This window comes from Rutilus rutilus (assembly GCF_951802725.1).
Source record: "Rutilus rutilus genome assembly, chromosome: 7".
NCBI lineage: Eukaryota > Metazoa > Chordata > Actinopteri > Cypriniformes > Leuciscidae > Rutilus > Rutilus rutilus.
In genome coordinates, this window is record NC_140221.1 from 31,231,884 (window position 1) to 31,259,767 (window position 27,884).

At 38.5% G+C, this 27,884-nt stretch overlaps 1 protein-coding gene across 2 annotated transcripts; it reads left to right on the forward strand.

Moving 5' to 3' along the window:
• Positions 1 to 376: 376 nt before the first annotated feature.
• Positions 377 to 27,563, forward strand: bco2a (beta-carotene oxygenase 2a). Of its 2 annotated transcripts, XM_084413397.1 has the most exons (15): positions 377 to 525; positions 738 to 856; positions 10,518 to 10,569; positions 11,307 to 11,487; positions 11,826 to 12,037; positions 14,015 to 14,130; positions 14,213 to 14,315; positions 14,392 to 14,520; positions 14,761 to 14,921; positions 15,117 to 15,284; positions 15,568 to 15,705; positions 16,299 to 16,481; positions 16,648 to 16,758; positions 16,851 to 17,506; positions 27,189 to 27,563. In XM_084413397.1, the coding sequence occupies exons 1-14, from the start codon at positions 477 to 479 to the stop codon at positions 16,965 to 16,967; spliced, it is 1,839 nt and encodes a 612-aa protein (XP_084269523.1). In that variant the 5' UTR covers positions 377 to 476; the 3' UTR covers positions 16,968 to 17,506; positions 27,189 to 27,563. The 2 variants fall into 2 exon arrangements, with proteins under 2 accessions (XP_084269523.1, XP_084269524.1); XM_084413398.1 differs by lacking the exons at positions 377 to 525; positions 738 to 856 and adding an exon at positions 9,576 to 9,734.
• The last annotated feature ends 321 nt before the right edge of the window (positions 27,564 to 27,884 follow it).

A 27,884-nucleotide genomic window follows, 5' to 3' on the forward strand; every position in this document is an offset into this window, starting at 1 on the left:
ACTATAAACTTTTTTATTTTAAAGAAAATTTTGCTAATTAGCTCTATTTTCACTTTTATATTATGTGTGTGTACAGGTTTATATTACATTGTGGGGACCAAATGTCCCCACTAGAATAGTAAAACCATCACCTACATGGGGACCAGGCAGCCAGCGAGGGACATGGATTAATATAGCACTAAATGATGGTGTTTTTTGTTTTGTTTTTTTTTTATGTAAAAATGCAGAAAGCTTTCTGTGATAGTGATAGGGTTAGGGAATAAAACATTTTTACAAAAATCATCACGCCTATGGAGAGTCCCCGCAAAGATAGCGAAAGTGTGTGTGCGTGTTGTTTGACTACTGTCCCCCAGAGCGATAGACGGCGTAAGCGAGTAGTTAAACAACGGACTCATGAGTCATGAGAAAAATGACCCGCTGCTGTTAAAGAAACCGCTCGTCCTTAAAATCACTGATCTGACCTTAGTTAAACAATCATGGCGAGCTTGACTTGTTTGAGCACGGTCCGCCAAAGAGGAATAAGACGTAAGTCACCATTTTAACATTTTATCCGGATTAATTAATATGAGAGTTATATAATGTTATACGATATAATGCACATAAATGCTGTTTGACAGATTTAACATCACATAAATTAGTCACGGAGCATTATTATTATTTTTTGTCTTTCAAGTTGTTGATATTTGTTCTAGCCTATAGCCTAATATATACATTTTCAAACGTAAAATATTATGCAGCTGTACGTCTCTGCAACACACACCTGTCTCGTGGGCTGATTGCATATCAGAAGAATCGAGATGTAACGTTAGAGCCTTTCCCATTGCCTGCTGGGAGGATCCACGCAGCTTCATCACACGTGAGCAGTGATAACTTATTATTAAATGCATTTTAGTCATTTTCTTATCCACTGGCGAAGCTACGAGTGGGTCCAGGTGGCCCACCCAGTCAAAAGTTGGACATTTTCCAAAGCCTACGACATAATTTAATAAACAATAATAATTCAAATAAACGTCTTATCACACTATATATAACTTTATTTATTTAGTTAAGAATGATTAAATGCACGTTACCATGGTCAATTACAGGCGATTTCGTAGTTCTCCCTCTCCCCATATACAGGACAGGCGTATAACGCTTGACAAAATTAAACAATGATTCCTCAGTTTCTGTTAGTCGCGTCCACAATGTTATCTTTACGACGCAAGGTTGTAAAACGTGTAATAGCGATTTGCTCGTTTGAGGAGCTGAATTTGAAAAGGGCATATCGATCAGTTAAAACTAAGCCTAAACTGAACATCTCGATCCTGACTGCTGCAAGAAACAAAGTCTAGCGATTCCTTTAATGCGAACTCTGAGTAATGGTGAATGTGACCGGTGCATTTTAATACTGGTGCATCTCTACAAGTGCCCAAGCAACTGCCCTGTCAACCACTTTATTCAGGACAGTTTGCTAAAAGCGAAACATTGGAAGACGCAAGGGCTGTTAAGTGCTGATATTTTGAAAACAAAACCAAAGGAAAACAAAACCAAAGGCTGGAAAAACTGAGCCGTTTGAGTGGAAAACATGCCTCCAAAAAAAGAGGCAAAACAGGAAGACGAATATGTGACTATCAGCAGTGTAAATGAACTGCTGCAGCAACAAAAGGCAATGTATACCGCATTACTGGAACAACAACACGACAATTTCAAAGGCTTTGTTAAGCTAATAATGGATTCCACTAACTCTAGATTAGAGTCAATAACCAGGGAACTACAAGAAATAAAAACCAGCCTGCAATATACACAAAAAGAAGTGGATGATATTAAAACTGAGACAACAGATCTGAAGGAACGCAATACCTCGACGCAAAATGATATTTTTAAAGTCTGTGACAGCTTGCTGGCGGTCTCGGACAAAGTGGAGTATCTGGAGAGCCAAACCAGGCGAAATAACCTGGTATTTGACGGGATACAGGAGTCACAAGGAGAGACCTGGTCAGAGACGGAGGAGAAGATAAAAAAAGTTGTGAAGGAAAAATTACAGCTGCAACGCGAGGTGGAGGTAGAGAGGGCTCACCGTACAGGGAAACCCGGAGGAGACCGACCAAGGCCAATTGTGGTAAAACTTCTAAGGCACAAGGACAGAACGGAAATACTACAAAGATCCAAAAATCTAAAAGGTTCCAGAATATACATCAACGAAGATTTTACAGAGGCAGTAAGAAGGAAAAGAAAAGAACTCATGCCGGATTTAAGAGCGGCGAGAGAAAAGGGGGACATTGCCTATTTACGGCAGGATAAACTGATTATTCATCCCCGGTCCAGTACACCAAAACAACCAAGACCAGCTAATATCAACACATAAACAGGTAGGCCCATGATATGTTGAAATTTTAAAGCCCACTATGTCACAAAATAAAATTCACACACATAACGGAGATAGTCACTTAATACAAAGATTGGTTGAATATGAGCACCTGGAACTGAACACCTTAGAGTACACGGAACACCATGAACAGGACATGGAAAATGACATTGATCCGGTGAACAATTTTTTTGCTAGCATCAACAATAACTGTCACTATTACACTGATGAACAATTTAATAGTTCAATCAAGACCGAGCAGCAGTTATCTATTATCCACTTTAATAGTAGAAGTCTGTATGCCAACTTTCACAGTATCAAATACTATCTAAAACAATTGAAACAGCACTTTAACATAATTGCAATAACTGAAACGTGGATAAACAGTGAAAAAGGATCAGATTTTGAAATTGAAGGATATGAAATGTCTTCTATTAACAGAGTAAATAAGAGTGGGGGTGGTGTGATACTGTATGTGGACAAGGATTTAAATTATAAGGTGGTGGAAAAAATGTCAATGGTGGTGGATAATTTGCTGGAATGTGTCACAATAGAAATATGTATGGAAAAAAAGAAAAATATTAGTGTAAGTTGTATATATAGGTCACCAGGTTCGAATATTGACACATTTAAGGACTGGATGGAGGAAACATTTATAAAAACTAGGCAAAAAGTCATGTTCATCTGTGGGGACTTCAATATTGATTTGTTAAACCCAAATAATCATAAAATGACAGAAGATTTTATTAACACCGTGTTTAGTTTAGGCCTGTATCCCCAAATTACCAGACCCAGCCGAATTACTTCTCATTCCGCAACACTAATAGACAATATATTTACAAATATCATACAAAATAATACAGTGAGTGGATTACTGATTAATGATATCAGTGACCACTTACCAATTTTTACAGTGTATGACAATAATTATAGTTTAAATAGACAGGATAAAAAAACATTTTCCAAAAGGGTCAGAACAGAAGAAACAATGGAGGCATTAAAAGTTGATCTGCTAGCACAAGATTGGGAGTTTATGGATAATGAAAAAGATGTAGATAAGGCATATGAAGAATTTCTAAGAATATTTAAATTATTATATGATAAAAATTGCCCAATTAAAATATTTAGTAAGAAACAAAAACAAAATGATAAACCATGGATTTCCAAGGGATTACAAAATGCCTGTAAAAAGAAAAATACACTTTATAGAGAATTTATAAAACATAGAACTATAGAGACTGAACATAGATATAAGAAATATAAGAATAAGTTAATCAGTATTATGAGAACTTGTAAGAAAGAATACTACGCAAAACTAATAGATAATAATAAAAATAATATTAAGGGTATGTGGAACATCTTAAATAATATTATTAAAAATAATACTAGACAGGCTACTTATCCACATTACTTTATTGATAATGATAAAAATATCAATAATATGGAGGAAGTGGTGAATGAGTTCAATACATTTTTTGTAAATGTGGGACCTAACTTAGCAGAGCAAATTCCAATTCCACAAATATTAGAAAGGAATTATAATAATTTAGTAGAAAGAAATCCCAGCTCAATATTTTTGACAGCAGTTGATGAAAAAGAAATAAAAGATATTGTTAAAGGATGCAAAAACAAACCATCCACTGATCATGATGGAATAGACATAAAAATTATACAAAAAGTAATAGAGGGGATTGCCAAACCACTAACGAACATCTGCAATTTATCATTTTTAACCGGCAAATTTCCAACAAAAATGAAAATAGCAAAAGTCACCCCTCTATACAAAACTGGAAATATACACCATTTCACAAATTACAGGCCTGTCTCTCTATTATCACAATTTTCAAAAATTTTAGAAAAACTATTTAACAACAGATTAGAAAAATTCATAGATAAAAATAACCTACTCTCTGACAGTCAATATGGATTTAGGAAAAAAAACTCAACATCATTAGCACTAACAGAACTCATTGAAGAAATCACAAATGCCACAGACAAAAATAACTATGCAGTTGGAGTATTCATTGATCTAAAAAAAGCATTTGATACAATAAATCATGAAATATTAATCAGTAAATTGGAACGAATTGGGATTAGGGGGGTAGTTTTAAACTGGGTAAGTAGTTATCTGAGAGACAGACAACAATTTGTGAAGATAGGAGAGTATTCATCTGAATGTTTGAGCATGGTTTGTGGCGTTCCACAGGGGTCAGTGTTGGGACCAAAGTTATTTTTATTATACATTAATGATATTTGTAAAGTATCTGAAGTATTGAATTTTGTATTATTTGCAGATGATACAAACATATTTGGTTCAGGGGACAGCTTACAGCAACTCTTGGAACTAATCACTTCAGAATTTAAGAAAATAAAACAATGGTTGGACATTAATAGGTTATCACTAAATTTGAGTAAAACTACATTTATGGTATTTGGAAATTGTAAGTCAAATCATCAAGCACAGATACAGATAGAGGGTGTTAACTTAGAAAGAGTACATGAAAATAAATTTCTTGGAGTGATCATAGATGAAAAGATCTGCTGGAAGCCTCACATAAAATACATCAAAAACAAACTGTCCCGAAGCATTGCAATTCTAGCAAGAGCTAAGCATATATTGGATCTTAAATCTCTTCGTATCTTGTACTGCTCATTATTGTTACCTTATTTGAATTACTGTGTAGAGGTTTGGGGAAGCACTTACCAACATTCACTACAGCCGCTAGTTATAATGCAAAAAAGAGCAATGAGAATTATTCATAATGTCGGATTTCGGGAACACACAAATTCATTATTTTTGCAGTCTAGATTAATAAAATACCATGATCAAATTGAATATCAAATTGCAGTATTCATGTTTAAAGTAAGAAATAGGTTATTGCCAGGGAATATACAAAAGATGTTCTCAGAGAGGGAGGGAGGGTACAACTTAAGGGGAAGGGGACATTTTAAGATTAATAGATTTAGAACAACAAGGAAAAGATTATGTTTATCAATTTGCGGAGTTAAATTGTGGAATCAACTAGACGAAAACTTAAAGCAATGCCCTAACATATTCCTCTTCAAAAAAATGTATAAAGAACAGATTTTCAAGAAGTATCAAGAAGCACTGTAGTGAAAGTAGGAGTGCTCCTTTGTTATGATTTAAATACTTGTTAGTGGTCACTTTGATGCATGTATGTAGGTATGTAAATATGTAGGTATGTGTATAGGTATATGTATATACATGAATGTATATGTATGCGTACAGGTATGTATATGTATGTATATATGTATGTGTGTATAAGTGTGTATGTGATATCAGATAACAAAAAATAATAATAACATAAAAAAATTGTTATTTAAAGGAATGTAAGAATTAAAGGGGTAGGAGTACATAAGTTTAGCTTCTTCCTACTCCTTTTCGCACATGAGATAGAAGTATGTTCACACAGAAAAAAAAAAAAAAAAAAATTGTAATTTGTTACGGCTTATCTGGAGTTATTTTTTCTCTTTTTTTTCTTTTATTTAAAAAAAAAAATGCTTTAAACATTTTTGTATTTTATTTTACATATTCTTCTCTCATGTTCGAAATAAAGACTTCAATCAATCAATCAATCAACTAACAGAGACACTCGATTATGTTCATCCATACTGCTGGAGGACATGTAAAGGTAAGTACAAACATTTCCTCACTATTTATAGTTTAAAAAGAAAATCTAAACATTAATTAATTTAATGTTTGTATTGTAATGACATGCTAGAAGAGCCATTATTGTATTTTTTTTTTTATGCACTGTAAAAATAATATTGATCAATAATTCATGGCAACATATTATGTTACATTACTTTATGCAATTTCAACTTTAATAAGTTATACGAGACTCAACTGGATTTTTAAGTCAGTTTTAAAGTTGAAATGACTTGTACAGACAATTTGATTGTACTTAATTTAAAGCAGCAACATAACTTACATTTTTAATTTAAAATAAGTTAAAAAAAAAAATTTTTACAGTGTAGATTTTTTTATAGGTTGTTTGCTGTTTTGAAACTTTGAATTTGAAACTGTTGCTGTTATATTTTTGAAATAAGGACATCAACATTTAAAACTGTGAATTTCCTTTTGTGCAAAAATGAAGACACTGTTTTTTTTTAACTCTCTTACTTTGCATACACAATTGGACGTTAACAGGTGAAATGAAATTTTCTAATTGTTTTTTTTAGCTGTCTTAAGTTCAAAGGCAGCCTCCAAGCACTGGACGGGTGAACGGGTATTGAGTATAGTTCTGCTAGGCATGGTTCCAGCCGCATACCTGTGTCCTGCTCCGGTAGTGGATTACTCTGTTGCTGCAGCTCTCACACTGCACGGACACTGGTGAGTGCGTGTCACACTCGTGTGTCTGAAGAGTCCTGCTCTATTATGCTTGTTGTATCAGGTGTTTTATTGAAAGTGAACTAATGAGGCACCTCATTCATCAGTGAGGTCATGTATTTAAATTATGTAAACAAACGTTACACTCTTCAATACGTTTCTCCTTCTGCAGGGGGATTGGTCAAGTTCTTACTGACTATGTCCATGGTGATGCAAAGATCAAGCTGGCTAAAGCTGGTGTTTTTATGCTCTCTACAGCCACATTCTTTGGTCTCTGCTATTTCAATTACCATGATGTTGGCCTCTGCAAGGCAGTGGCCCTGCTCTGGCAAATATAAATATAACTTACTGACTTTGAATGATTTATTGCTGTTTAGGTACTTGAACAGGTAGGCCTACATGCCTTCAGCTTTACAGAAGACAACTTAAGGTCTCTTTACATATGTTACATGTTTGATTTACAATATTTGCAATGATATTTCACAAAGACAGTTTAGTTGTTAGCTAAATGAAGAGAAATGTGAAAAAAAAAAAATATATATATTGCTTTGTCGATGACCTGTAATTACTGAGCATTTCCAAGGACCACCCGGGGTTCCCGCAGATCCTTAAAAAGTCTTAAAAATGTAAGGCCATAAGAAGTCTTAAGTCTTATTTTTACTTTTGAGAGGTCTTACATTTTAGATGACACTTTGACTTAGATGTATCTAAATACTTTACCAAATTAAAAATGTGATTTTTATTATTCTGGATTTTTACTTGTTCACGTGACAATTATAGCCTTATAATTTATATTATAGCCTACTGCCGTGTGAAAGGAAGAGAGAAGGAGAAGAAAATTGGTAAATGTTAGTCCAAATGTAAGTTTATTCTTTATGGGTGTGGGATATGTAACGCAGATTATATAGTAATTATTGTTTTAACAATATGCATCAAGTATGTCACTCGTACTTTCATATGCCCCAAAAATTCAAGATACACAGGCATTTTTGCCCAGATGAGTTTTTGTCTTATATTTATATCATATGATGTAGTGATGTATATTAATATCACACAAGCAAGAGTGTCATTTCCCCCAAATATCAGCATGATTGCAAATGTGATATTTATGTTATACAACAGTTAAATGAACAATAAGTTAACATTGTGATTTAGATTTTTGCAAGCATTGAATATGAATAATATGAATGTCTTTGTAAGTCAGCTGTCTAAACCAGCCATGGTACCAGCACAAAAACACATTCAGCAAAATATCATCTTATTATTGTTATCAACAAAATCTTTGAAAATATCGAGATACATGTTTTTGTCAGTATTGCACACCTCTAATACAGTATTCACTTTTATTTCTTCAGGTCTTAAAAAGCCTTAACTTTGACTTTAAAAAATGTGCAGAAACCATGCCACCATGGTTGTTGATCATTTGTTTTCCTTTTTGGTATATGAGAACAAGCAGTGTGTGTGTGTGTGTGTGTTTGTGTGTGTGTGTGTTTGTGTGTGTTTGTGTGTGTGTGTGTGTGTGTGTGTGTGTGTGTGTGTGTGTGTGTGTGTGTGTGTGTGTGTGTGTGTGTGTGTGTGTGTGTGTGTGTGTGTGTGTGTGTGTGTGTGTGTGTGTGTGTATTTATTTCAGCAGTTATTGTTGGTCTCCAGCAGAGGTCAATGTTTTCCAGTTTTATTGGGAATGCGTGATCGTAATCACATTGTCTGTGTAGGTCACATCTGTTTACAATATGCATTAAAACCAAGAACTTTACTTGTGTATACATTTGTGTATTTGTTACTTGAAGCATGATAACAGATTATTGCACAGAATAAACTGCTAAGATTCATTACTGCTTTTATTTATTCATTTATTTTTCTGAATAGCTTTTTAAGTTGATTCATGGTTGGAGTTTACTAACCCCAACTGATAAAAGAAAAAGAAATCATCTTGTTAAACTTATAATACTAAATTATTGGACTCTCTCACTGTTCCTTTAGCAGTGGGAATCAGCAGGGATTTGCCGGTGCAGTACAAACATATGATATAATAAAAATTCAAATAGATATATTTTTTTGAGTTTGATATTTGACCAAAATCTTACTTGGCACCAAATATGTTTTGTAAGATTGATTTGAAAGTATTTGAACACCTCTCTGAAAAGCCAGCAGGACCTTTATATTTTCACAGAATACAAATAAAAGGTAAATATAATGATATGGAGCTTAAAATATGACAATATGATCTGAATTTGAATTGTGTAAATTTGAATTATTTACAAGTGAAATCTAACAAAATTGAATTTTAGGTGGTAGTTTAAATAGTTCTGAATTAGATTTTTTTTTAACGAATATTGAACATTTGAAATGGAAAAATAAATATTTACTTATGTTGGCGATTGCATTTAGTAGTCAAAGTTCTTTGGTTAGTTTGGATGCATTTAACCAGAAAGCTATACAAATAACCTTTGTATAATGTGTTCTTCTAGAGCCATTATAAGACATGTAACAAATGAAATGATAATGACACGGTCACCTGCCAGAGTTAAAAGTAATAAACAAAAAACAGACAATATAAGCACTAAGACTTGAGTGAATGAACGTCTGTCCATTTCAAAGTCAAATTCCTCGTAAGATCAATCTTACCTCCTATTTTTGTATTCTGATTATAATGAAATACTTTCTAAAGTAGGCTAAGAGAACCTGGCCTCTGCATCATATGGTCAAAAATATCACAAAGTCTCCTATAATCTTTGATTTGACAGACATTCACTGCAAATATCTTGTCATTATAAACATGATAAATGTGAACTTTCATAAGAATGTTGTGCATAGTAATACTTCACAGTCTCAAAAACAATGAATCAGTTGAAGGTATAAGAAAACAGTGAGCCAAAGAATGACCAGGAAGTGAATGAGTTTATTGGGATTGAAGTGTACGTAAAGTGGGTCATACTGCTCCGTCCAGTGTAAATAAGAATTTTAAGCTAGCAGCATTCTCTTGTATTTGCATTAATCATGCCAACAAGTGCACTTAAAATGCATTTAGGACTAGCAAAGGTAAGCTTTTATTATTGTTTATCTCTGCATTTTATTATAACTGTGTTGTTTGTTGTAACCAAGAGCTGTGACAATTTAGCTTTTGTTGCTAACTAAACTGAGATCCAGACAAATGTTCAACACAAGACAGTATATGTAACACAAAGATAATAGATAAGTATAAAACATTTTCCACTTGCATCTAGCATTGCTTAAATGTAAATAGTGATTGAAAGTAAAAGTAAAAAATCTGTTGAATGTAAAACAAGAACCACTAGACCGGTTGAGGGTTTTGGTTTTTGTTGATCTCAGTCTGAACCAAACTTTCACAGTATTTAGCTTATTGTAACAAGTGGCTAATGTTATTATTTGTATTGATTGCTTTAATGTGACATTAAATATTTACATAATTATCAATAACCACAACAACTATGATGTGTTGCACATGGTTACATGATGCTTAATGACAAATTTTCATCTCTTTAATGTGAACAATGCACATGAACCCTGTACCATATGCACTTTTGCATGGAATAATGCAAAGAAAATTTCTCCTAATGATAAATGCATTTTTCATGCGTTAAGTGCATTTTGTAGTATTATCCAAGTCCTCTCAACTCCGTTCAGCCTTGTTGTTTCTCTCACACACGGCCATCCCCTCCCCCGCTGTCACGTAATCGTGTTATGTAACAGCTGGCAAAAGATGCATAAAGAAAGCTCGTCTCCTCCCTTCTGCGTGCACATAGTTTTTATTGCTCTTTACAATTTGTCGTACACTCTTCTTTATCCTCTGTTCTAATCAAGGGTGCAGCCTCACATATCTACAGGATGTCCTACAGAAAGCCTAAACAAATTGGTAAGAATGAGAGCTCTTCTGCATGGATGCACATCTGCACGTTTAACTTTCTGTTGTATGCTAATGCACAGGCTTTGAGATTGTTCGCATTTGTGGGTGGGTGAAGCAATGCAGTGTATATGAGGGCAGTGCACATTCCTGTGTATTCATATGAGAAAGGCCGATATACTTTGAGTCTGAGTGTTATCATATGTTTAAATTTAGCTGCAGTCACAGCTTACTTATGAATAACTTAATTTAACTTTGACTTCTCTGAAAGAAATGTCTGTGCATGTCCATGTAGTTGCTTCATTATTTATGCATTAGTGTATCAGTATCCCCGTACATGTGAGTGTGTAGAGAGGGACTGTTTTTCTAAAGGTAATACTTCTCTTTGTAATATCGCTGACTCTCTGCCATTTCAGCTCTGTCATTTGTTGACTTCAATCCTTTGTTCTTTTAGCTGACCCAAATAGTGATGGTTAGAGCAAAGTTGTATGTCTGCAAATCTGTTACTTACTACGGCTAATTTGACATAACTCAGGCTTGCAGTTTAGATTGCTGATATAAAAGTGACAGTACTCTTTATAAAAATGGTAATTGTATTACCATTATCATGATTTTAGATCCTTTGTATTCATAAGTGCATCTTTATTACATGATCTATTGTTCGTTATTTTGATCAACAGTTTCTGTTCTGTCAACTTGCCAAATAATCAGATTTTGTATATCATGTAAATCATTTGTGATTTTAACAGCTGCTGCTCAGAGAACACACTTCACAAAAGTACATGGGCTGCCAAGCATCAGTCCCTTGGTAAGTTCTGTAGAGGAGACACCTGAGCCCATCCCCACCACAGTTAAGGGCACCATCCCAACCTGGATCCGTGGGAGTCTGCTGCGGAATGGTCCAGGAAAGTTTGAGTTTGGGAATCAGCAGTGAGTATGGCTATTCTACTGTTAATATATGGTGATTTATTTTGATCTTACAAGAACATCACTGGAATGTAAGGAATAGTAAAAGAAATGAACTAATCTGTTTGGTTAGCAGTTAGTAATTGGCTATACAGCTAATGACATTTTGAAAGGTGTAATTCAGTCATTTGGGATATGCCGTGGTGGAGGTAGTGACCAAACTAGGGACAACTAATGAAACCTTTCACACAAGGCTGTTATTCTAAATTTCGATTTGTGATTTGTTTGATCACAATAATATGTCTTTCAAACTCTAACATGCATATTCAGGCGCACTCTTGCTCACGTCAATTTTTCCTCAGCTATAACCACTGGTTTGATGGCATGGCCTTGATGCATCGCTTTCGGATTGAGGACGGTCAGGTGACATACAGAAGCCGTTTTTTGAGCAGCGACTCGTATAAGCAGAACAGCGAGAGGAACCGCATTATGGTGTCAGAGTTTGGCACTTTGGCTTTACCTGATCCCTGCAAGAACATTTTTCAGCGCTTCCTGTCCAGATTTGAGATGATAAGTACGTATAGATGTTGAATATGTGTGTGAATGATAGTAAGGAGGTTAGCTGTGCTGGCGAAACGGATCTCAATCAGTTTAGAAAATGTAAACATCACGAATAGCTGTCTGCTTTAAACAGGTTACAAAAGGCTCTTTCTTTTTCTGAAAGAGTGAAGAGGCATGAGAGCCTTGCTCAAGAGGACACGAGTGGTCAGTGGAAGCGTCCAAGTGTGTCTAAAGTGTGTCCTAGACAAACAACTCTATGTCTGTAATCATGAGAACACATTTAAATCAGATACCATAAGCACTCAATTAGGATGAACTAAAGTGACACGACTACTAAAGTGTTGAGATGGAGCTGGCAGAATGTTCTGGACACTATAAATGAGATAATTATCAATTAAATATGGGTCTTTTAAAATAAAATATTGCACAACCATTTTTAAGATCAATGCCTTAAGAAATGAATAAACAAAACCCACCACTGGATGGAGAAAAAAAATCCATTAAGCTCTCAGTATGGTGGAAGTGTGACTTAATGTCATCATGAGGTTTGCATTTGGATATGTGGGTTACACAACTAAAATCAATATGAAAAGAAATATACTGTAAATAAAAATGTCTGTAAAAACAATTTCATCATTTTAAACCAGTAGTTCTTATCCAGGGGGCTGGGGCTGGGGCCCATAGGGGGCCTCATCAAACTTTTTTTAAGAGGGCTGACTTAAAAGTGTTTGAATAATAAATTATTATTGTTATCTCTAATCTAATTTAAACTCGAATCTAAATTAAAATGCAAAAAATCAAGGTGAAACTGAAATCATTTCGAAATCATTTCCCCCGCAATAAATATTGTTTTTATGGAATAATATTCTGTTCTTGAAACTTTTGTAAATGCTAAATTAATTGTAGTTAATTTAAAGGTACACTATGTACCTTTTAGTCTTCTAACAGTAAAAACAAAACAAACAAAAAACGCATGCATTTTGCGGAAGAATATTGTTTTGGTTGTGCTTCGGCTCTGCGTGACTGTGCGGCTGTATTTGGGTCTTTTTCATAACTAAAAAACTGAGAGAGAGATTATCCTACTGCTCATAATCAAACATTCACTACTAGGCTTAAGAGACATAACCTGTTTAGATGGAAAGGATCTCAAGCTGACTAGCTGAATACGTTATTGTACCCATTAATAAACACGGTAAAATAAATTCCAGCACAGCAATACAACAACCCATAATACAATAGATAATGCTTTGATTAACTCTGACAGAAAGCTAGTTCATGTGGCATAAAATACCATACTCGCCTGTTGAGTAATAAAACGCCATCTCCATGTCACTTTTACAACATTTCAAATCCCTCGGTTCTTGTCAAGCCAAGCCATTGTTGATTCTCGCTGTATTACTAGCTCTGTCACGCTCTCTTTTCAGTGTTTTTTTTAAACGGTCTGATTCCATGGAGGTTCGAGATTTAGCCTGCTCAATGTCAACCTTTCTCGCTCGTTGTTACAAACAACTAACCACCACTACCACACCATGCACGAGACATGCACGCGTCAAAGTTGCCGAATTTGCCGGAGCAACTTTTCTCTATTTACGTGTGAGACACGCGCGGGCAAATTATGTATTTCCCGCAAAAAACATCCTGTCAGGTCTAAAATATAAACACTTAGAATAGGCTTACCATAGTGAATCAGGGTAAGACAAAAAGAAGTATTGATGATGTATTGACTTGTTCAAAAAGAAAATTGATGATGATATGAGGCATTTTGATGATGTAGTGCACCTTTAATAGCCTATAATTAATAATCCCAGGTTTTGTTAATAAAAAAAGTCTGAAAATAAGCAGATTTGTCAAAATTACATAAGAAATACCTTCGAATATTAGGGTCCTTTGAGTCAAAAAGGTTAAGGTTTTAAATCCATTGCCACCTCAAAGTCCAAAAATAAATAAATAAATAAATAAATAAAAGGTATTTTTCTCTCTCTAATTCCAGAGCCAACAGATAATGCCAGCGTCAACTTTGTTAAATACAAGGGTGACTATTACGTCAGCACAGAGACAAACTACATGCACAGAGTGGATCCAGATACTCTAAAGTCCAAACAGAAGGTATGAAGAATAACCAGCTTTTAGTCACCAACCTAGACCAACAACCAGGCATGTCTAATTTAGGAAGGATGATTATTTGTAGGTGGACTGGAGCAAGTTCATAGCTGTGAACGGTGCTACTGCTCACCCACACATTGATCCAGATGGCACGGCTTACAACATGGGCAACTCATACGGAAACAAAGGTTAGGTTCTGGTCTTCTCCTTTTATACTGACCGATCTTTAGGTGGCATGATGTTGTGCTGTGATGTGTTTTATAGGGGCTCTCTATAACATCATCAGGGTGCCCCCAGAAAGAGACAGTTCAACAGATACTCTAGAGGGAGCCAAGATACTATGCTCTATCGCCCCTCATGACAAATCCAAACCCTCTTATTATCACAGCTTTGGTGAGTGAAGAAGAAAATCTTGTCATGTTTATTATGTTCAGATCTCCTAGACAGACAGACAGGTAGTCATTCAACAATGACTATCATGTGTCATTTTATTGCACATCCACTGTATGTTCTTAAAGTCATGTGTCATTTTATTGCTAGGCACTCTGAATGGTGTAATCATATAGTATGAATGGAGTGATCCTATGAATGTGCAGCACTGAAAAAAACATTTTATTTTCCTGAACCTTTCAGGCATGTCAGAGAACTATGTAGTGTTCATCGAGCAGCCCATTAAGATGGATCTGTTTAAGATAGTGACTGGTAAACTAAGGGGGAAATCCTTAAATGAGGGTATTTACTGGGACCCCAACCAGGAAACCATTTTCCACCTTATTGACAAACAAACTGGAAAGGTAAGGCAACTGTCATGACAATAGTCTCACAGAGGCACAATGAGGTTATTCTATATTTGTTCACTGATTGTGCTTCATATGGTTCAACGAAATCTGATGGAGGACATAAATACATTATCAGATTATATTTAAGGAAAAAAAATAATTAAAGATTTCTTAACAATTTAGCCAACTACTCATTATCTCTCTTTGCAGGAAATGCCAGTGAAGTATTACACCAAGGCCTTGTCCACCTTCCATCAGATCAATGCTTTTGAGCAGGATGGATTCCTCATGCTAGACATGTGCTGCTCCGACGAAGGCCAGGCCATAAACAACTTCCTCGTCCAGAACCTGCGTCAATCGGGAGAGGCACTGGATGAGGTTATGTTCTTCCTTAAACTCTCTTTCTCTGTCTATCTTAACTCTAATACTAATAATAATTATTGTTATTATAACATAAATTACATTCTGTCAGTCCTGTCGCTCTCTCTCTCAGATGTATTACACCATCTGCCAGTAGGTGTATTATTATTATTATTACAAAAACATTGTTAACAATACTACTGCTATTATTATTAAGTCTATTAGTAGTAGTATTATGCACTTTATTATTATTACATAAATGACAGTCTCATTTGTCCTGCCACTCTCTATTTTCTGTCAGATGTATAACACTATGTGCCAGCCGCTTCCCCGTCGTTTTGTGCTTCCTCTCCACATCACCAGTGAAACACCACTGGAACAGAATCTTAACACAAGGCCTGACAGCACCGCCACCGCTGTCTGCCGAACTAAAAACCAGGTGTTGTCTTTGTGCTTGTTTTTTCTTCACAGTCCTTCATGGAATTTGGTCTGTAGTATTGTTTGCTTATATTTGCCCGCACACACAGCACAATTCAAAAGTTTGGGGTCAATATTTTTTATTTAGCAAGGGCACTTAAAATTGATTTAAAGTGACAGTGAATACATTTATAATATTTTGAATTGTCTGTTCCTCAAAGAATGTATCATGGTTTCCACAAAAAATATTAAGCAGCATAGCAATTTTAACACTGTTAATAATAAGAAATGTTTCATATATAAGAATATCATGTGACTATGAGGACTGGAGTAATGGCTGCTAAAAATTCAGCATTTTTACATTTGAAAATATATTAAAAAATAAATTTTAAATTGTAATAATTCACAACATTGCTGTTTACTGTATTTTTGATCAAATAAATGCAGGCTCTGTGATCATAAGAGATTATTTTGAACGGTAGTGTAACTACAGTATTTAGACCTTCACATTTTTATGTGCTCAAAATAACAGTGATTGATACATGTCACAAAATGTGCATTTGCGTGTTTGCGAGTCTAAAGCTCTTTTAGGACTACATAATGTCTCTCTCACAGGTGTTTTGCACATTTGAGGATCTCCATGGTGAAGACCTGAAAGACTATGGTGGCTTGGAGTTTCCTCATATTAACTATGAAAAATATAACACCAAACCTTATAGATACTACTATGGTTGTGGCTTCCGCCACCTAGTGGGTGACTCCTTAATTAAGATGGATCTGGAGAGCAAAAAGTTCAAGGTGAGATCAAATTATGACCATAGCTGCTAAACTGGGACTATGACTGATACCTACAATGACCAAAAAATCCCAAAATATGTAATATATGACAGCTGTAAAACTTTTCGTGTCCATTTGGCTCACAATGTTAAGAGTGTTTATGTTTGTTAAATGAATTGATTTACAGGTATGGCACCAACCTGATCTCTACCCATCAGAGCCTGTCTTCATTCCTTCACCCAATGCTGAGGAAGAGGACGATGGAGTCATCCTGTCTGTGATCATCACACCAGTTAAGGTACCCTGAATGTGTGTAAAAAAAAAAAAAAAACCTTTAAAAAACAAACGTGCGTATTTTGTCTAAACTCTTTCTGTCTCTTCTCTCTGCAGGATAAGAGTACATTTCTCTTAGTCCTAGATGCCAAAACTTTTGAAGAACTGGGAAGAGCTGAAGTGCCTGTCAACATTCCTTATGGATTCCATGGAGTCTTCAATTCTAGTGCATGAAGCTCTTGGCATCCCTCCAACCAAATAACATCTAATGACAAGTAGCTCTTCAAAAATGGTAATGGTAAAAGCTAATACACCACTCAGCTGCTACTATTGAAAGCAAGAGACTAACAGAATAATATTTCTATGAAATTAGTCCAAAGACATCCTCCACAGATTGATCTCATTTTTTTAAAGAACAACACATACTTTATAGTAACAGTTAGTTGGTAATGTAAGAATTGAGAAATTAGAAAATGCCGGACAGTCTAGTTGAAGAGCGACCAGACCCTGAGAGACCTCTCTGGAAATGAACATTTGAACTCCCCCTTGTGCACTATCGAGACGAAAGTCTCACCTCCGAGTCATCCTCATCTACATTTCATTCCCTCATCCCTCACCCCCTCTCTCTCATGCTCAGATCACCTGAATTCACCCAAGAAAATATATAGTTTAATGTGAATGATTATCATCGAGTATTGTACATTTTGGTATCATTTGAAATGTCTCAGGGCGACTGGTACAAATGTCTCATTTCCAAATAAGTAAAACAAAATGTAACCCACGATTCAGGTCAGTGTAACCGATAACTAATTTAAGTAGCTATGAATTAAAGCTGGCTATTATCAGAAGGTCTAGGTACGACTACGGAGCCTGAAATAGTAAAAGAGTTAGCAGAGAACAGACAACACAAATCAGGTAAATTTGAGAAATGTATTACACAAAATTGAAGACAGTTATTTACATTCCCTGCCTATCTAAGCCGGCTTCCTGAGTGCACAGTGCACAATAAAATCCCAAAATAAACAACTCAAACAAAATGGAAGAGTCCATGGAAGTCCTTGGTGTGTGTGTGTGTGTTTCTTGGAGTGTGTATGCTCTTTTCACTACCCGGGTATGTTTACGTGTGTTCTTATCTGAGTTTCAAATGAAGGCACAGGATGATGATGGTTCCAAAGATGCCACGGCTGGCCACACCAGGCTCTTGGTTCGTTCACTTCTGTGGTTGGCTCGCCACTGACCACCAGGGTCAGATTCAGATGGTTTATCCCTTTCAAAAAAACCAATCTATACATACAGTACAGAATGCATTAGTTACTATGCCTCATTTCGGTTCAAATCTAATCAACTTTTCTCCATTCAAATGTCAAATCAAATATAACCAATTGTAAAGGATATAAATACTCTAATCATTATGTAAATGAATAGGTACACATCACACCACATAACATAAGTCAGTTCCAATGAACAACAATCAATCATGTACTTCCATCTCACAGTATAGATATAAAATCATGGGAATTCTGAAACCGGATATTTATGTTTTTTAACCTTTTAAATCTATTTAAGCATCTTAATAACATTGTAAACATCACATTTTAATATATTTATTCTTTTTAACAGTTAAGATGAACTTCTGCTCCTCATATACATATCAAATATGTATATTGGCAATTAAATGAACTAAATCGCCCTTATATGACATATGACAAACAAGAGGATAAACACTCCTCAATTAAATGACTTGTAAGTCAACAAAACAGGGTATAAAGTCACCTTTAGCCATGTGAATACCATCAAAGATCTGCTACAGTGGTGACTAGTCTAGCTGAGCTAGCAGCAGAGCTAAAATCAAAACACATTCACATTTGAATTGCCCGCGATTAGCACGCGGCTAGCGCGATTAACGATCTTTTACGAGCATCTCAAACAACATAAAACAATCTGAATCTGTGTCTATATGGTATCAAACAGCAAGAATCAGGGTCACAACTCCGATTGGTTTTAGAAGAACAGTATTTTGCACCATAATATGCAAGCTAGCACAGTCAGCATAACACTTAGTATTATCATCCTTACCGGAGATTTCTCGAGGAGATCACAAAGATATGCGGCTTAATTCTCGCTCAACTTTCAACCTAATGGACACACAATATTTTAATATTTAATAATATTTGGAGATTTATCTTTGAATTTGTTTCTGTCAGAGGATATTTTTCATACCAGTCCTTGTTGCTTTCTAGCAGCGTCTTCACCGGAGGAAAGGTGTATTGATTATTATTAAAAGATTCACTGGGGGTGTACGCGCCACCCTCTGGCGGAATAGAGGGTTGCACTCCAGTAACCTTGTGCGGGTTACACTCTCCCCTCCAAACTTATGCACGTCCCTGTGCATGGCAATGTTCAAATGGTTATCACCGGAGGGGACAGAACAGGGGGATGAGCCGACGCATCAATCTCACTCATGATGTCGTCCCACACAGTAGTCAGCCCTTGAAAGAGTGATTTCACCACTGTGACTAAGGGGGTTCCCAGTTCAGTGTAGTCCAGCCGCCTAGGTGGCTGACGGTTCCTCTCAGATCTCCTGATCAGGTCATCAGTATCTGTTTGTTCCTCTGTCTCCTTAATCTCCTCTTCTCCTTCATTTTCAAGGACATTTGTCTCATCACATTCTGGCATATCGGAGAGGACTGGAAGTTGTTCAGGATAGTCCTCATCTGAGCCGTTCACAAGGTCGTCATTTCCAGGTGAGTCTGTCTCTCTTTCCACAGGTTCATTTCCAGGTAGGTCTTTTATTTCCACAGGTTCATTTCCAGGTAAGTTCAGGTTCAGTGTTACTTGGTTGACTGGAGTAACATCAGGTAGGCTATTCGAATTTGCTGGAGCATCATCAGTCACCCTGTTGAGGTTTGTCGTCAGATTCTCTTTAGAATGGCTTGGATCACGGTGTCTTGGAACATCTCGCGAGACAATATATCTGGTTACCTCTGGAACTGGTTCTTTTTGGGACCAGGTAACAGGAATGATATCATCCTCATCTGAAGACTGATCAACTTCTCTTGGGTCACTTTGAATGGTCTGGCGTGTCTTGCGGCGCTCAAGTGGTTTGGGTTGTTGTTCTGGTGTTACATGGAGGAACCCACATGGGAGCAAGAGGTCTCGATGCAGCGTGCGCCAGGGGCCTTCTCCGGTCTCTGGTTTTACTGTATAGACAGGGAGGTCTCCAGCTTTCCTCACTACCACATGGACGGTGGACTCCCATTTATCAGCGAGCTTGTGCTTTCCACGAATGCGTACGTTCCTGACAAGTACTCTGTCTCCAATGTCCAGAGCAGAAGGAGTCACACGCTTGTCAAACCTTGTTTTGTTCTTTTCAGCTACCTTGGCAGCACTCCTTGTAGCTATTTTGTAGCTCTCCTCAAGGTGGGATTTGAGGTGCTTTACATACTGGGAGTGTGACTTCTGTTGTTCTTCTTTGACAGGTAAGCCGAATGCAAGGTCGACTGGCAGGCGTGGCTGGCGTCCGAACATTAACTCATACGGTGTGAACCCAGTCACTTCACTTCTGGTACAATTGTACGCGTGGACCAAAGGCTTCACGAAGTCCTTCCAGTGTGACTTATCCTGGTTTTCCAGAGTGCCAAGCATATCTAACAGGGTGCGGTTAAAACGTTCCACCGGGTTTCCTCTTGGGTGGTACGGAGTTGTTCGAATTTTCTGTATGCCTGCAACTTCACACAGTTGTTTGATTAGCCGCGACTCAAAATCAGGACCTTGGTCGCTGTGCAGTTTCTCTGGAATACCATAATGGACGATGAAATTGTCCCATAAGCACTTTGCAACCGTTTGAGCCTTTTGGTTTGGTGTTGGAATAGCCACTGCGTATTTTGTGAAGTGATCTGTGATCACGAGAATGTCCTTCGTGTTACTTCTGTCCGGTTCAATGGACAAGAAGTCCATGCAGACCAGTTCAAGCGGTCTTGTTGTCATGATGTTCACTAAAGGTGCTGCCCTCTCAGGTAAGGTTTTCCTGAGCACACACCTGTTACACATCTTGACTTTCCTCTCAATGTCAGAGGCCATCCTCGGCCAGTAGAATCTGGCTCTGGCCAAGTCCAGCGTGCGGTCTTTTCCCATATGACCCATGTTGTCATGCAGGCTCATTAAGACTGTCTCACGAAATTCTTCAGGTAAGACTAGCTGGTACTGTGTTTGGCCTTCTTCTTGGCGTGTTCTATAGAGGATGCCATTCCGCAGTTCAAGCCTGGTCAACTCTCTCAACAACAGAGGTAGGTCTGGAAGCAAAGCTCTCACAGTGGGCGGTGGTTTCTCGCCACACTCAATCTGGGAGATGACATGTTTAATACACTGGTCAGCTCTCTGTTTGTCTCTGAGATCTGCCTCTGATAAGTGTGGGATGATGGGAAGCCCTCCAAGCTCATCTTCCTGCTCAAAGCTGTCAGGTACAGCATCTCCAGAGATGGCAAGGCTCTCGACGAGGGAAATACTTCCATCTCCGCCCATTCCATCATTGGCACAATAAATAAGTTGTCTCTCACAGATGGCATGAACAACCCCCTGATCCACAGCATTAATGTTATCTGGATCTGATAGATGGTGTTGTGTGAACTGGCGGATCCTGTCCCACTCTTTTCGAGATGAGGGGTCATCACGCAGGTCGCCATGGGGACGTCGCGATAGTGCGTCAGCATCTCCATTCTGCTTTCCGGGGCGGTACTGGAGCTTAAAGGAGAAGGTAGAGAGAGCAGCTAACCACCTGTAGCTGGTTGCATCGAGTTTGGCTGAGGTAAGTATGTAGGTAAGGGGATTGCTGTCAGTGACTACTGTGAACTGATTGCCATAGAGGTAGTCACTGAACTTCTCCGTTACAGACCATTTCAGCGCTAAAAACTCAAGCTTGTGAGCTGGATAACGGGACTCACTACGTGATAACCCTCTGCTTGCATAGGCGATGACACGCAGCTGTCCCTCCTGCTCCTGATATAAGGCCGCTCCGAGGCCGGTGGAACTTGCATCGGTGTGAAGGATGTAAGGGAGTGCAGGATTTGCGAAGGCCAGAACTGGGGACGTTGTCAGCTTGCCGATGATCATCTCAAATGCCTGTTGACAGGCGGGAGTCCAACGGTTCAGAAATGGTTCTTTGGGGTGGTAGTATTGGCCACTCCTTTCCTTGGACTTTGGGTGCTTCCTTAGAGGTGGGTAACCAGATGTTAAGTCGTTCAGGGGTTTCATAATACTTGAATAGCCTTTAATGAACTTCCTATAATACCCACAGAATCCAAGGAAGGCTTTCAACTCTTTTAGATGCTGAGGGACTGGCCAGGTCTTTAGTGCTGCAATCTTTTCCGGGTCGGTCTCCACCCCCTGCTCTGAGACCACATGCCCCAAGTACCGGACTGAGGACTGAAAGAATCTGCATTTTTCCGGGGACAGCTTGAGCCCATACTCCTTCAGGCGGTTGAGGACCTTGGTGAGTCTGGCTTCATGATCTTCTAAAGTTTTTGAGAAGACTATCAAGTCATCCAGGAAAACGACAACTTCCTTCAAATTCATGTCTCCCATGCACTTTTCCATCAGTCTCTGGAAGGTACTTGGGGCGTTTGTCACTCCCTGAGGCATGCGATTAAACTCCCAGAAACCAAGTGGGCACACGAAGGCAGTCTTTGGCTTGTCAACCTCGTTAACTTCGATCTGATAGTAGCCAGACTTTAGATCGAGGACGCTGAACCACTTGGAACCGGAGAGTGCTGTGAAGCTGTCATCCAGCCTCGGAAGTGCATAGGCGTCTTTCACCGTCTGCAGGTTCAGTTTCCTGTAGTCAATACAGAGGCGTACCTGGCCATTCTTCTTCCTGACTACAACGATTGGAGAGGAGAATGGAGACTCACTTTCACGGATCACCCCAGCATCGAGAAGCTCTTGAAGATGTTGACGAACAGCTTCTACGTCGTGTGGGTGAATCGGCCGAGCTCTGAGTTTGAATGGTGTTTCATCGGACAGTTTGATGTGATGCTTGACTTTGTCTGTCCTTCCAAAGTCAGTGTCGTTCTGGGCGAAGACCTCAGGCATGCTATTTAATTTTCGAGTAATTCTGTCTTTCCATTCTGGAGGGACCGGGGACTCACCAAAATCAAAGGTTAGGTCAGCTGCCTTGGAGCGTTCTGGTTCAGATGGATTGGTCACGCTCTGTCTGTGAGACTGAATGGCCTGGATTGCACTGAGCTCAGCAATCACACACTTAGCTGGGATGATGATGTTGTGTTCTGACTCATTTGAGACCACAACTGGTAGTCTTCCTGGTAGATCAACGAGACAGGGCTTTACTAGCAGCCCCCCAGGCAGAGAAGAGGATGAAGGGTACTCCATGATAGCAGACCTCTCAGTATGGAACTCTTTAACTGATGCCACTCCCTCCAGAACAACTGTTCCTCCAGCTGGAATGAGTTTTCTGTCTCTGCCTTGCATCCTTACCAGTCCGATGTTACTGTCATGACTTTGTTCCTGTCGCAGTTGAAGTACTTTCAGCACAGTCCTGTAGCCGTTTGGGACAGGATGGTGGCTTGCTGGACTTTTCTCTCTGCACATACCATACGCTACATCGAGTGTGTTTGTACCAACCAGTATCTTGTACCCTGAAGTGCTGCTGTCTGGAACAACCAAGGCCAATGTTGGGACTTCATATTCAGCTCCAAGGAACTGTTTTGGGAAGGTGATTGTGACTTTGACATATCCAAGATAGGGAACAGATTGACCATTGGCCCCTTCAACTTCCAGAAGGTTATAGAGTGGTTCGATCTGTTGCTCAGGTAGGTATTCGTCATAGAAGGACTTGGTGACTGTGGTTACTTGCGAACCTGTGTCAAGGAGACAGTTGAACTGTTTGCCCTGGATGGTAACTAGGCCTGTAGTTTTTGTGCCTATAAGTTTTTTCGGGACTCTGAAGGGGTGTTTTCTAACATTAGATTGGTTCAAAGCAGCACTGAACTTGGGCTTGGCATCACTTTTATCTTTAGCAGGGCGTTGGTGAACTGCTTCAGCCTCAGTTTGCCCTGCAACTGAGACTCCATCTAAAAATCCTTACAATCTGGTGAGTGTTCTTTAGCCTCCCAGAGGCGCCGCTTTTCTCTCAATTGATCTCTTTTTTCATTGACGAGAGTGGGGTTTGGATTGTTACTGCAACCTGAGGAGATGTGACCGTCCTCGCCGCAGTTGAAGCAATACCAAGGTCTCGGCTGGGTGCTTGTCTTTAAGTTGGTAGGTTTCCAACTTGGTACTCTAGGGTCAAGTTTAGATGCTGGCCCACCTGACGGATGCTCAGTGTTCCCCTTCGTCTTCGGGGCTTTCTTAACTTTCTTAGACATCAGCGTGGTGAGTTGGCTCTGCAGAGACGCCACCTGCTGTTTAAGCTCTGTCAATGGATCAGACTCAGGCTGGAATGCTGCTTGTTGACTGCAGACGCATGCACTCTGAGAACTTGCCATAGCCCGCTGCCGGTGTGAGCCAAGGTGCTTCTTCATACGTGTAGCTTTAGCTGCCTGCCTATCCTCCTCAGTGCGGATTAATAACAGGAGCTCTGAAAATGCTGGTGGGTGACTTTTCTTATCTTCGAGGTTGAGGTCAGAGAGCAAAGGGTTGTCCCAACACCCGCGACAAAACTGTTTGAGGATGTGTCTATCTGCTTCTCCAGCAGCAGCTCCTCCTCTCTTAACAGCAAGGTTCAGGGCAGCTTGAAGGCGGCAGAGGTAAGCAGAGGCCTTTTCACCGGGATCCTGAAGAGTATTCATAAATTGGGCGTAAAGCTCCTCGCCGTCCTCAACGGTTCCAAAGGCTGCGTCCAGCAGTTGAAGGTAGGTTTCAGGAGTAGCTTCAGGGCTCAATCTTTTGACAATGTCTGCTGCAGGTGAGAGCAAACTTTCAAATATTTTCCGTGATTTCTGAAGATTAGACAGGGTGGGGTCTTTCCTGAGAAGCTCAACATGTGAACGCCATGTGTCGTAGTCTGTCTCACTATTGGGTCTGGGGAGCTTGCCTGAGAATGAACGAAGCTTGATGGGAAAGTGTGAATGTGTGTTTAATTCATCTCTCCTTACAATGTGCTCAACAATGACCTTTTGAATTTCAGGTGGATTCAAGTCGCTCTCCACAATGGACAGACTTCGCTTCACATCAGCCTGTGGGCATGGCTCAGCACCACTATGAATGAACCTTTCCCGAGAAGAATCTGGGAGCAGCTGAGGGTGTGGGGGTTCAAATGTGTCAAGAGGCGTGCTGAGCTGTCTGGCTCCAAACTCATCATCACCACTGCCATCAGTTTCGATTGTCTCACTGATCTCTGACATCATGTCTTTCAGCACCTCTTCGAAGCCTCGTCCACTCAGTTTCGCTAACTTCTTTATTTCATCAAGGTAGGCTTTGGTAACACTGCAGCCAATTTTAGTGGTGTACACACTTGCCAGAGCTTGAACATAGTACTTTACATCTGGACGGTCCTTAAGTTCATGTGTGTAGGGCAGAAGAGGGGCTAAGGCTTCAATGGCAACACCATCTTTATACTCAATAATCAGGTTTTTATAGAACTCTGAGTTAATGTCAGTAACTGGGACAAGTCTCATGGAGCCATACTTCTTGAGGAAGTCTATGATCTCCTCATCTTCTGGTGATTCAAGCAAACCACTCACCATTACTGCATTGGGGACTTTGATACCTGAGCTTGCTATGAACTCCATGTTTAGTAAAGAGTGATCTATAAAAAGATAACAAAGAGCTCACACACTAGAAAATAGTTTCACACACGTGTAATGTGGTTCACTGCTAACACATAACCAGACTCCTGGCTGGCTCGCCACATGTAACCCACGATTCAGGTCAGTGTAACCGATAACTAATTTAAGTAGCTATGAATTAAAGCTGGCTATTATCAGAAGGTCTAGGTACGACTACGGAGCCTGAAATAGTAAAAGAGTTAGCAGAGAACAGACAACACAAATCAGGTAAATTTGAGAAATGTATTACACAAAATTGAAGACAGTTATTTACATTCCCTGCCTATCTAAGCCGGCTTCCTGAGTGCACAGTGCACAATAAAATCCCAAAATAAACAACTCAAACAAAATGGAAGAGTCCATGGAAGTCCTTGGTGTGTGTGTGTGTGTTTCTTGGAGTGTGTATGCTCTTTTCACTACCCGGGTATGTTTACGTGTGTTCTTATCTGAGTTTCAAATGAAGGCACAGGATGATGATGGTTCCAAAGATGCCACGGCTGGCCACACCAGGCTCTTGGTTCGTTCACTTCTGTGGTTGGCTCGCCACTGACCACCAGGGTCAGATTCAGATGGTTTATCCCTTTCAAAAAAACCAATCTATACATACAGTACAGAATGCATTAGTTACTATGCCTCATTTCGGTTCAAATCTAATCAACTTTTCTCCATTCAAATGTCAAATCAAATATAACCAATTGTAAAGGATATAAATACTCTAATCATTATGTAAATGAATAGGTACACATCACACCACATAACATAAGTCAGTTCCAATGAACAACAATCAATCATGTACTTCCATCTCACAGTATAGATATAAAATCATGGGAATTCTGAAACCGGATATTTATGTTTTTTAACCTTTTAAATCTATTTAAGCATCTTAATAACATTGTAAACATCACATTTTAATATATTTATTCTTTTTAACAGTTAAGATGAACTTCTGCTCCTCATATACATATCAAATATGTATATTGGCAATTAAATGAACTAAATCGCCCTTATATGACATATGACAAACAAGAGGATAAACACTCCTCAATTAAATGACTTGTAAGTCAACAAAACAGGGTATAAAGTCACCTTTAGCCATGTGAATACCATCAAAGATCTGCTACAGTGGTGACTAGTCTAGCTGAGCTAGCAGCAGAGCTAAAATCAAAACACATTCACATTTGAATTGCCCGCGATTAGCACGCGGCTAGCGCGATTAACGATCTTTTACGAGCATCTCAAACAACATAAAACAATCTGAATCTGTGTCTATATGGTATCAAACAGCAAGAATCAGGGTCACAACTCCGATTGGTTTTAGAAGAACAGTATTTTGCACCATAATATGCAAGCTAGCACAGTCAGCATAACACTTAGTATTATCATCCTTACCGGAGATTTCTCGAGGAGATCACAAAGATATGCGGCTTAATTCTCGCTCAACTTTCAACCTAATGGACACACAATATTTTAATATTTAATAATATTTGGAGATTTATCTTTGAATTTGTTTCTGTCAGAGGATATTTTTCATACCAGTCCTTGTTGCTTTCTAGCAGCGTCTTCACCGGAGGAAAGGTGTATTGATTATTATTAAAAGATTCACTGGGGGTGTACGCGCCACCCTCTGGCGGAATAGAGGGTTGCACTCCAGTAACCTTGTGCGGGTTACAAAAAGGTAATAAGGTTTTTAAGAGTTGAGGGATAACTGGCACACAAAGGATGGTGGTCTCCTAGCAAATGGTCTCCCACCCCCAAAAGGTGTCAACTCTGAATGCAAATTTCCATTGTTAGAAGATGTTTCCATGTGAAAGAGGTTCTGTCTATATAATGGAATGCAACGAGAAGATCGGGGCCTTTTTGTAACTCAAGTTGGCCCATGATGCTAAGAATGACCAAAATTCTTCGCATCATGTATTTTAATGTCGGGTTCGCATCTTTTCTCTTTAATCCAGAGCTTTTGATGTTTTGTATTGATTATCTTTGAATTGATTATGTAATTGGCATGATACATTTACCTGACATAATAAATTGTTACATTTGATTATTCTAACTGACTTTGACATTATTTTCATTAAAGAGTTAAAAAGAATAGTCAAACATTCGCTCACATTTAATGATGCACAGATATCACTAAAACCTTTTCATTTATGGAGTCAGATGAAATAACGAGAAAATACATATTCAAATGTATTGCATTTAATCAAAAAATACTTTGCCTCGAGAAAAGACAGCAACACAGAGAAACCTTCCCCGTATTATTGGAAACCCTCATTGGACCAATAGACGGCCTTACAGTAACGCTTTACAGTAAGGTTTCATTAGTTAACATTAGTAAACTACATTAGTTAACATGAACCGCACTTCTACAGCA

Bases quoted from the DNA above. Each gene is read 5' to 3' on its own strand.
- bco2a (XM_084413397.1), top strand. From the start codon at position 477: ATGGCGAGCTTGACTTGTTTGAGCACGGTCCGCCAAAGAGGAATAAGA. The intron at 11,488-11,825 runs GTGAGTATGGCT...ATTTTTCCTCAG, and splicing joins TTTGAGTTTGGGAATCAGCA to CTATAACCACTGGTTTGATG. The intron at 14,922-15,116 runs GTAAGGCAACTG...CTCTCTTTGCAG, and splicing joins TTGACAAACAAACTGGAAAG to GAAATGCCAGTGAAGTATTA.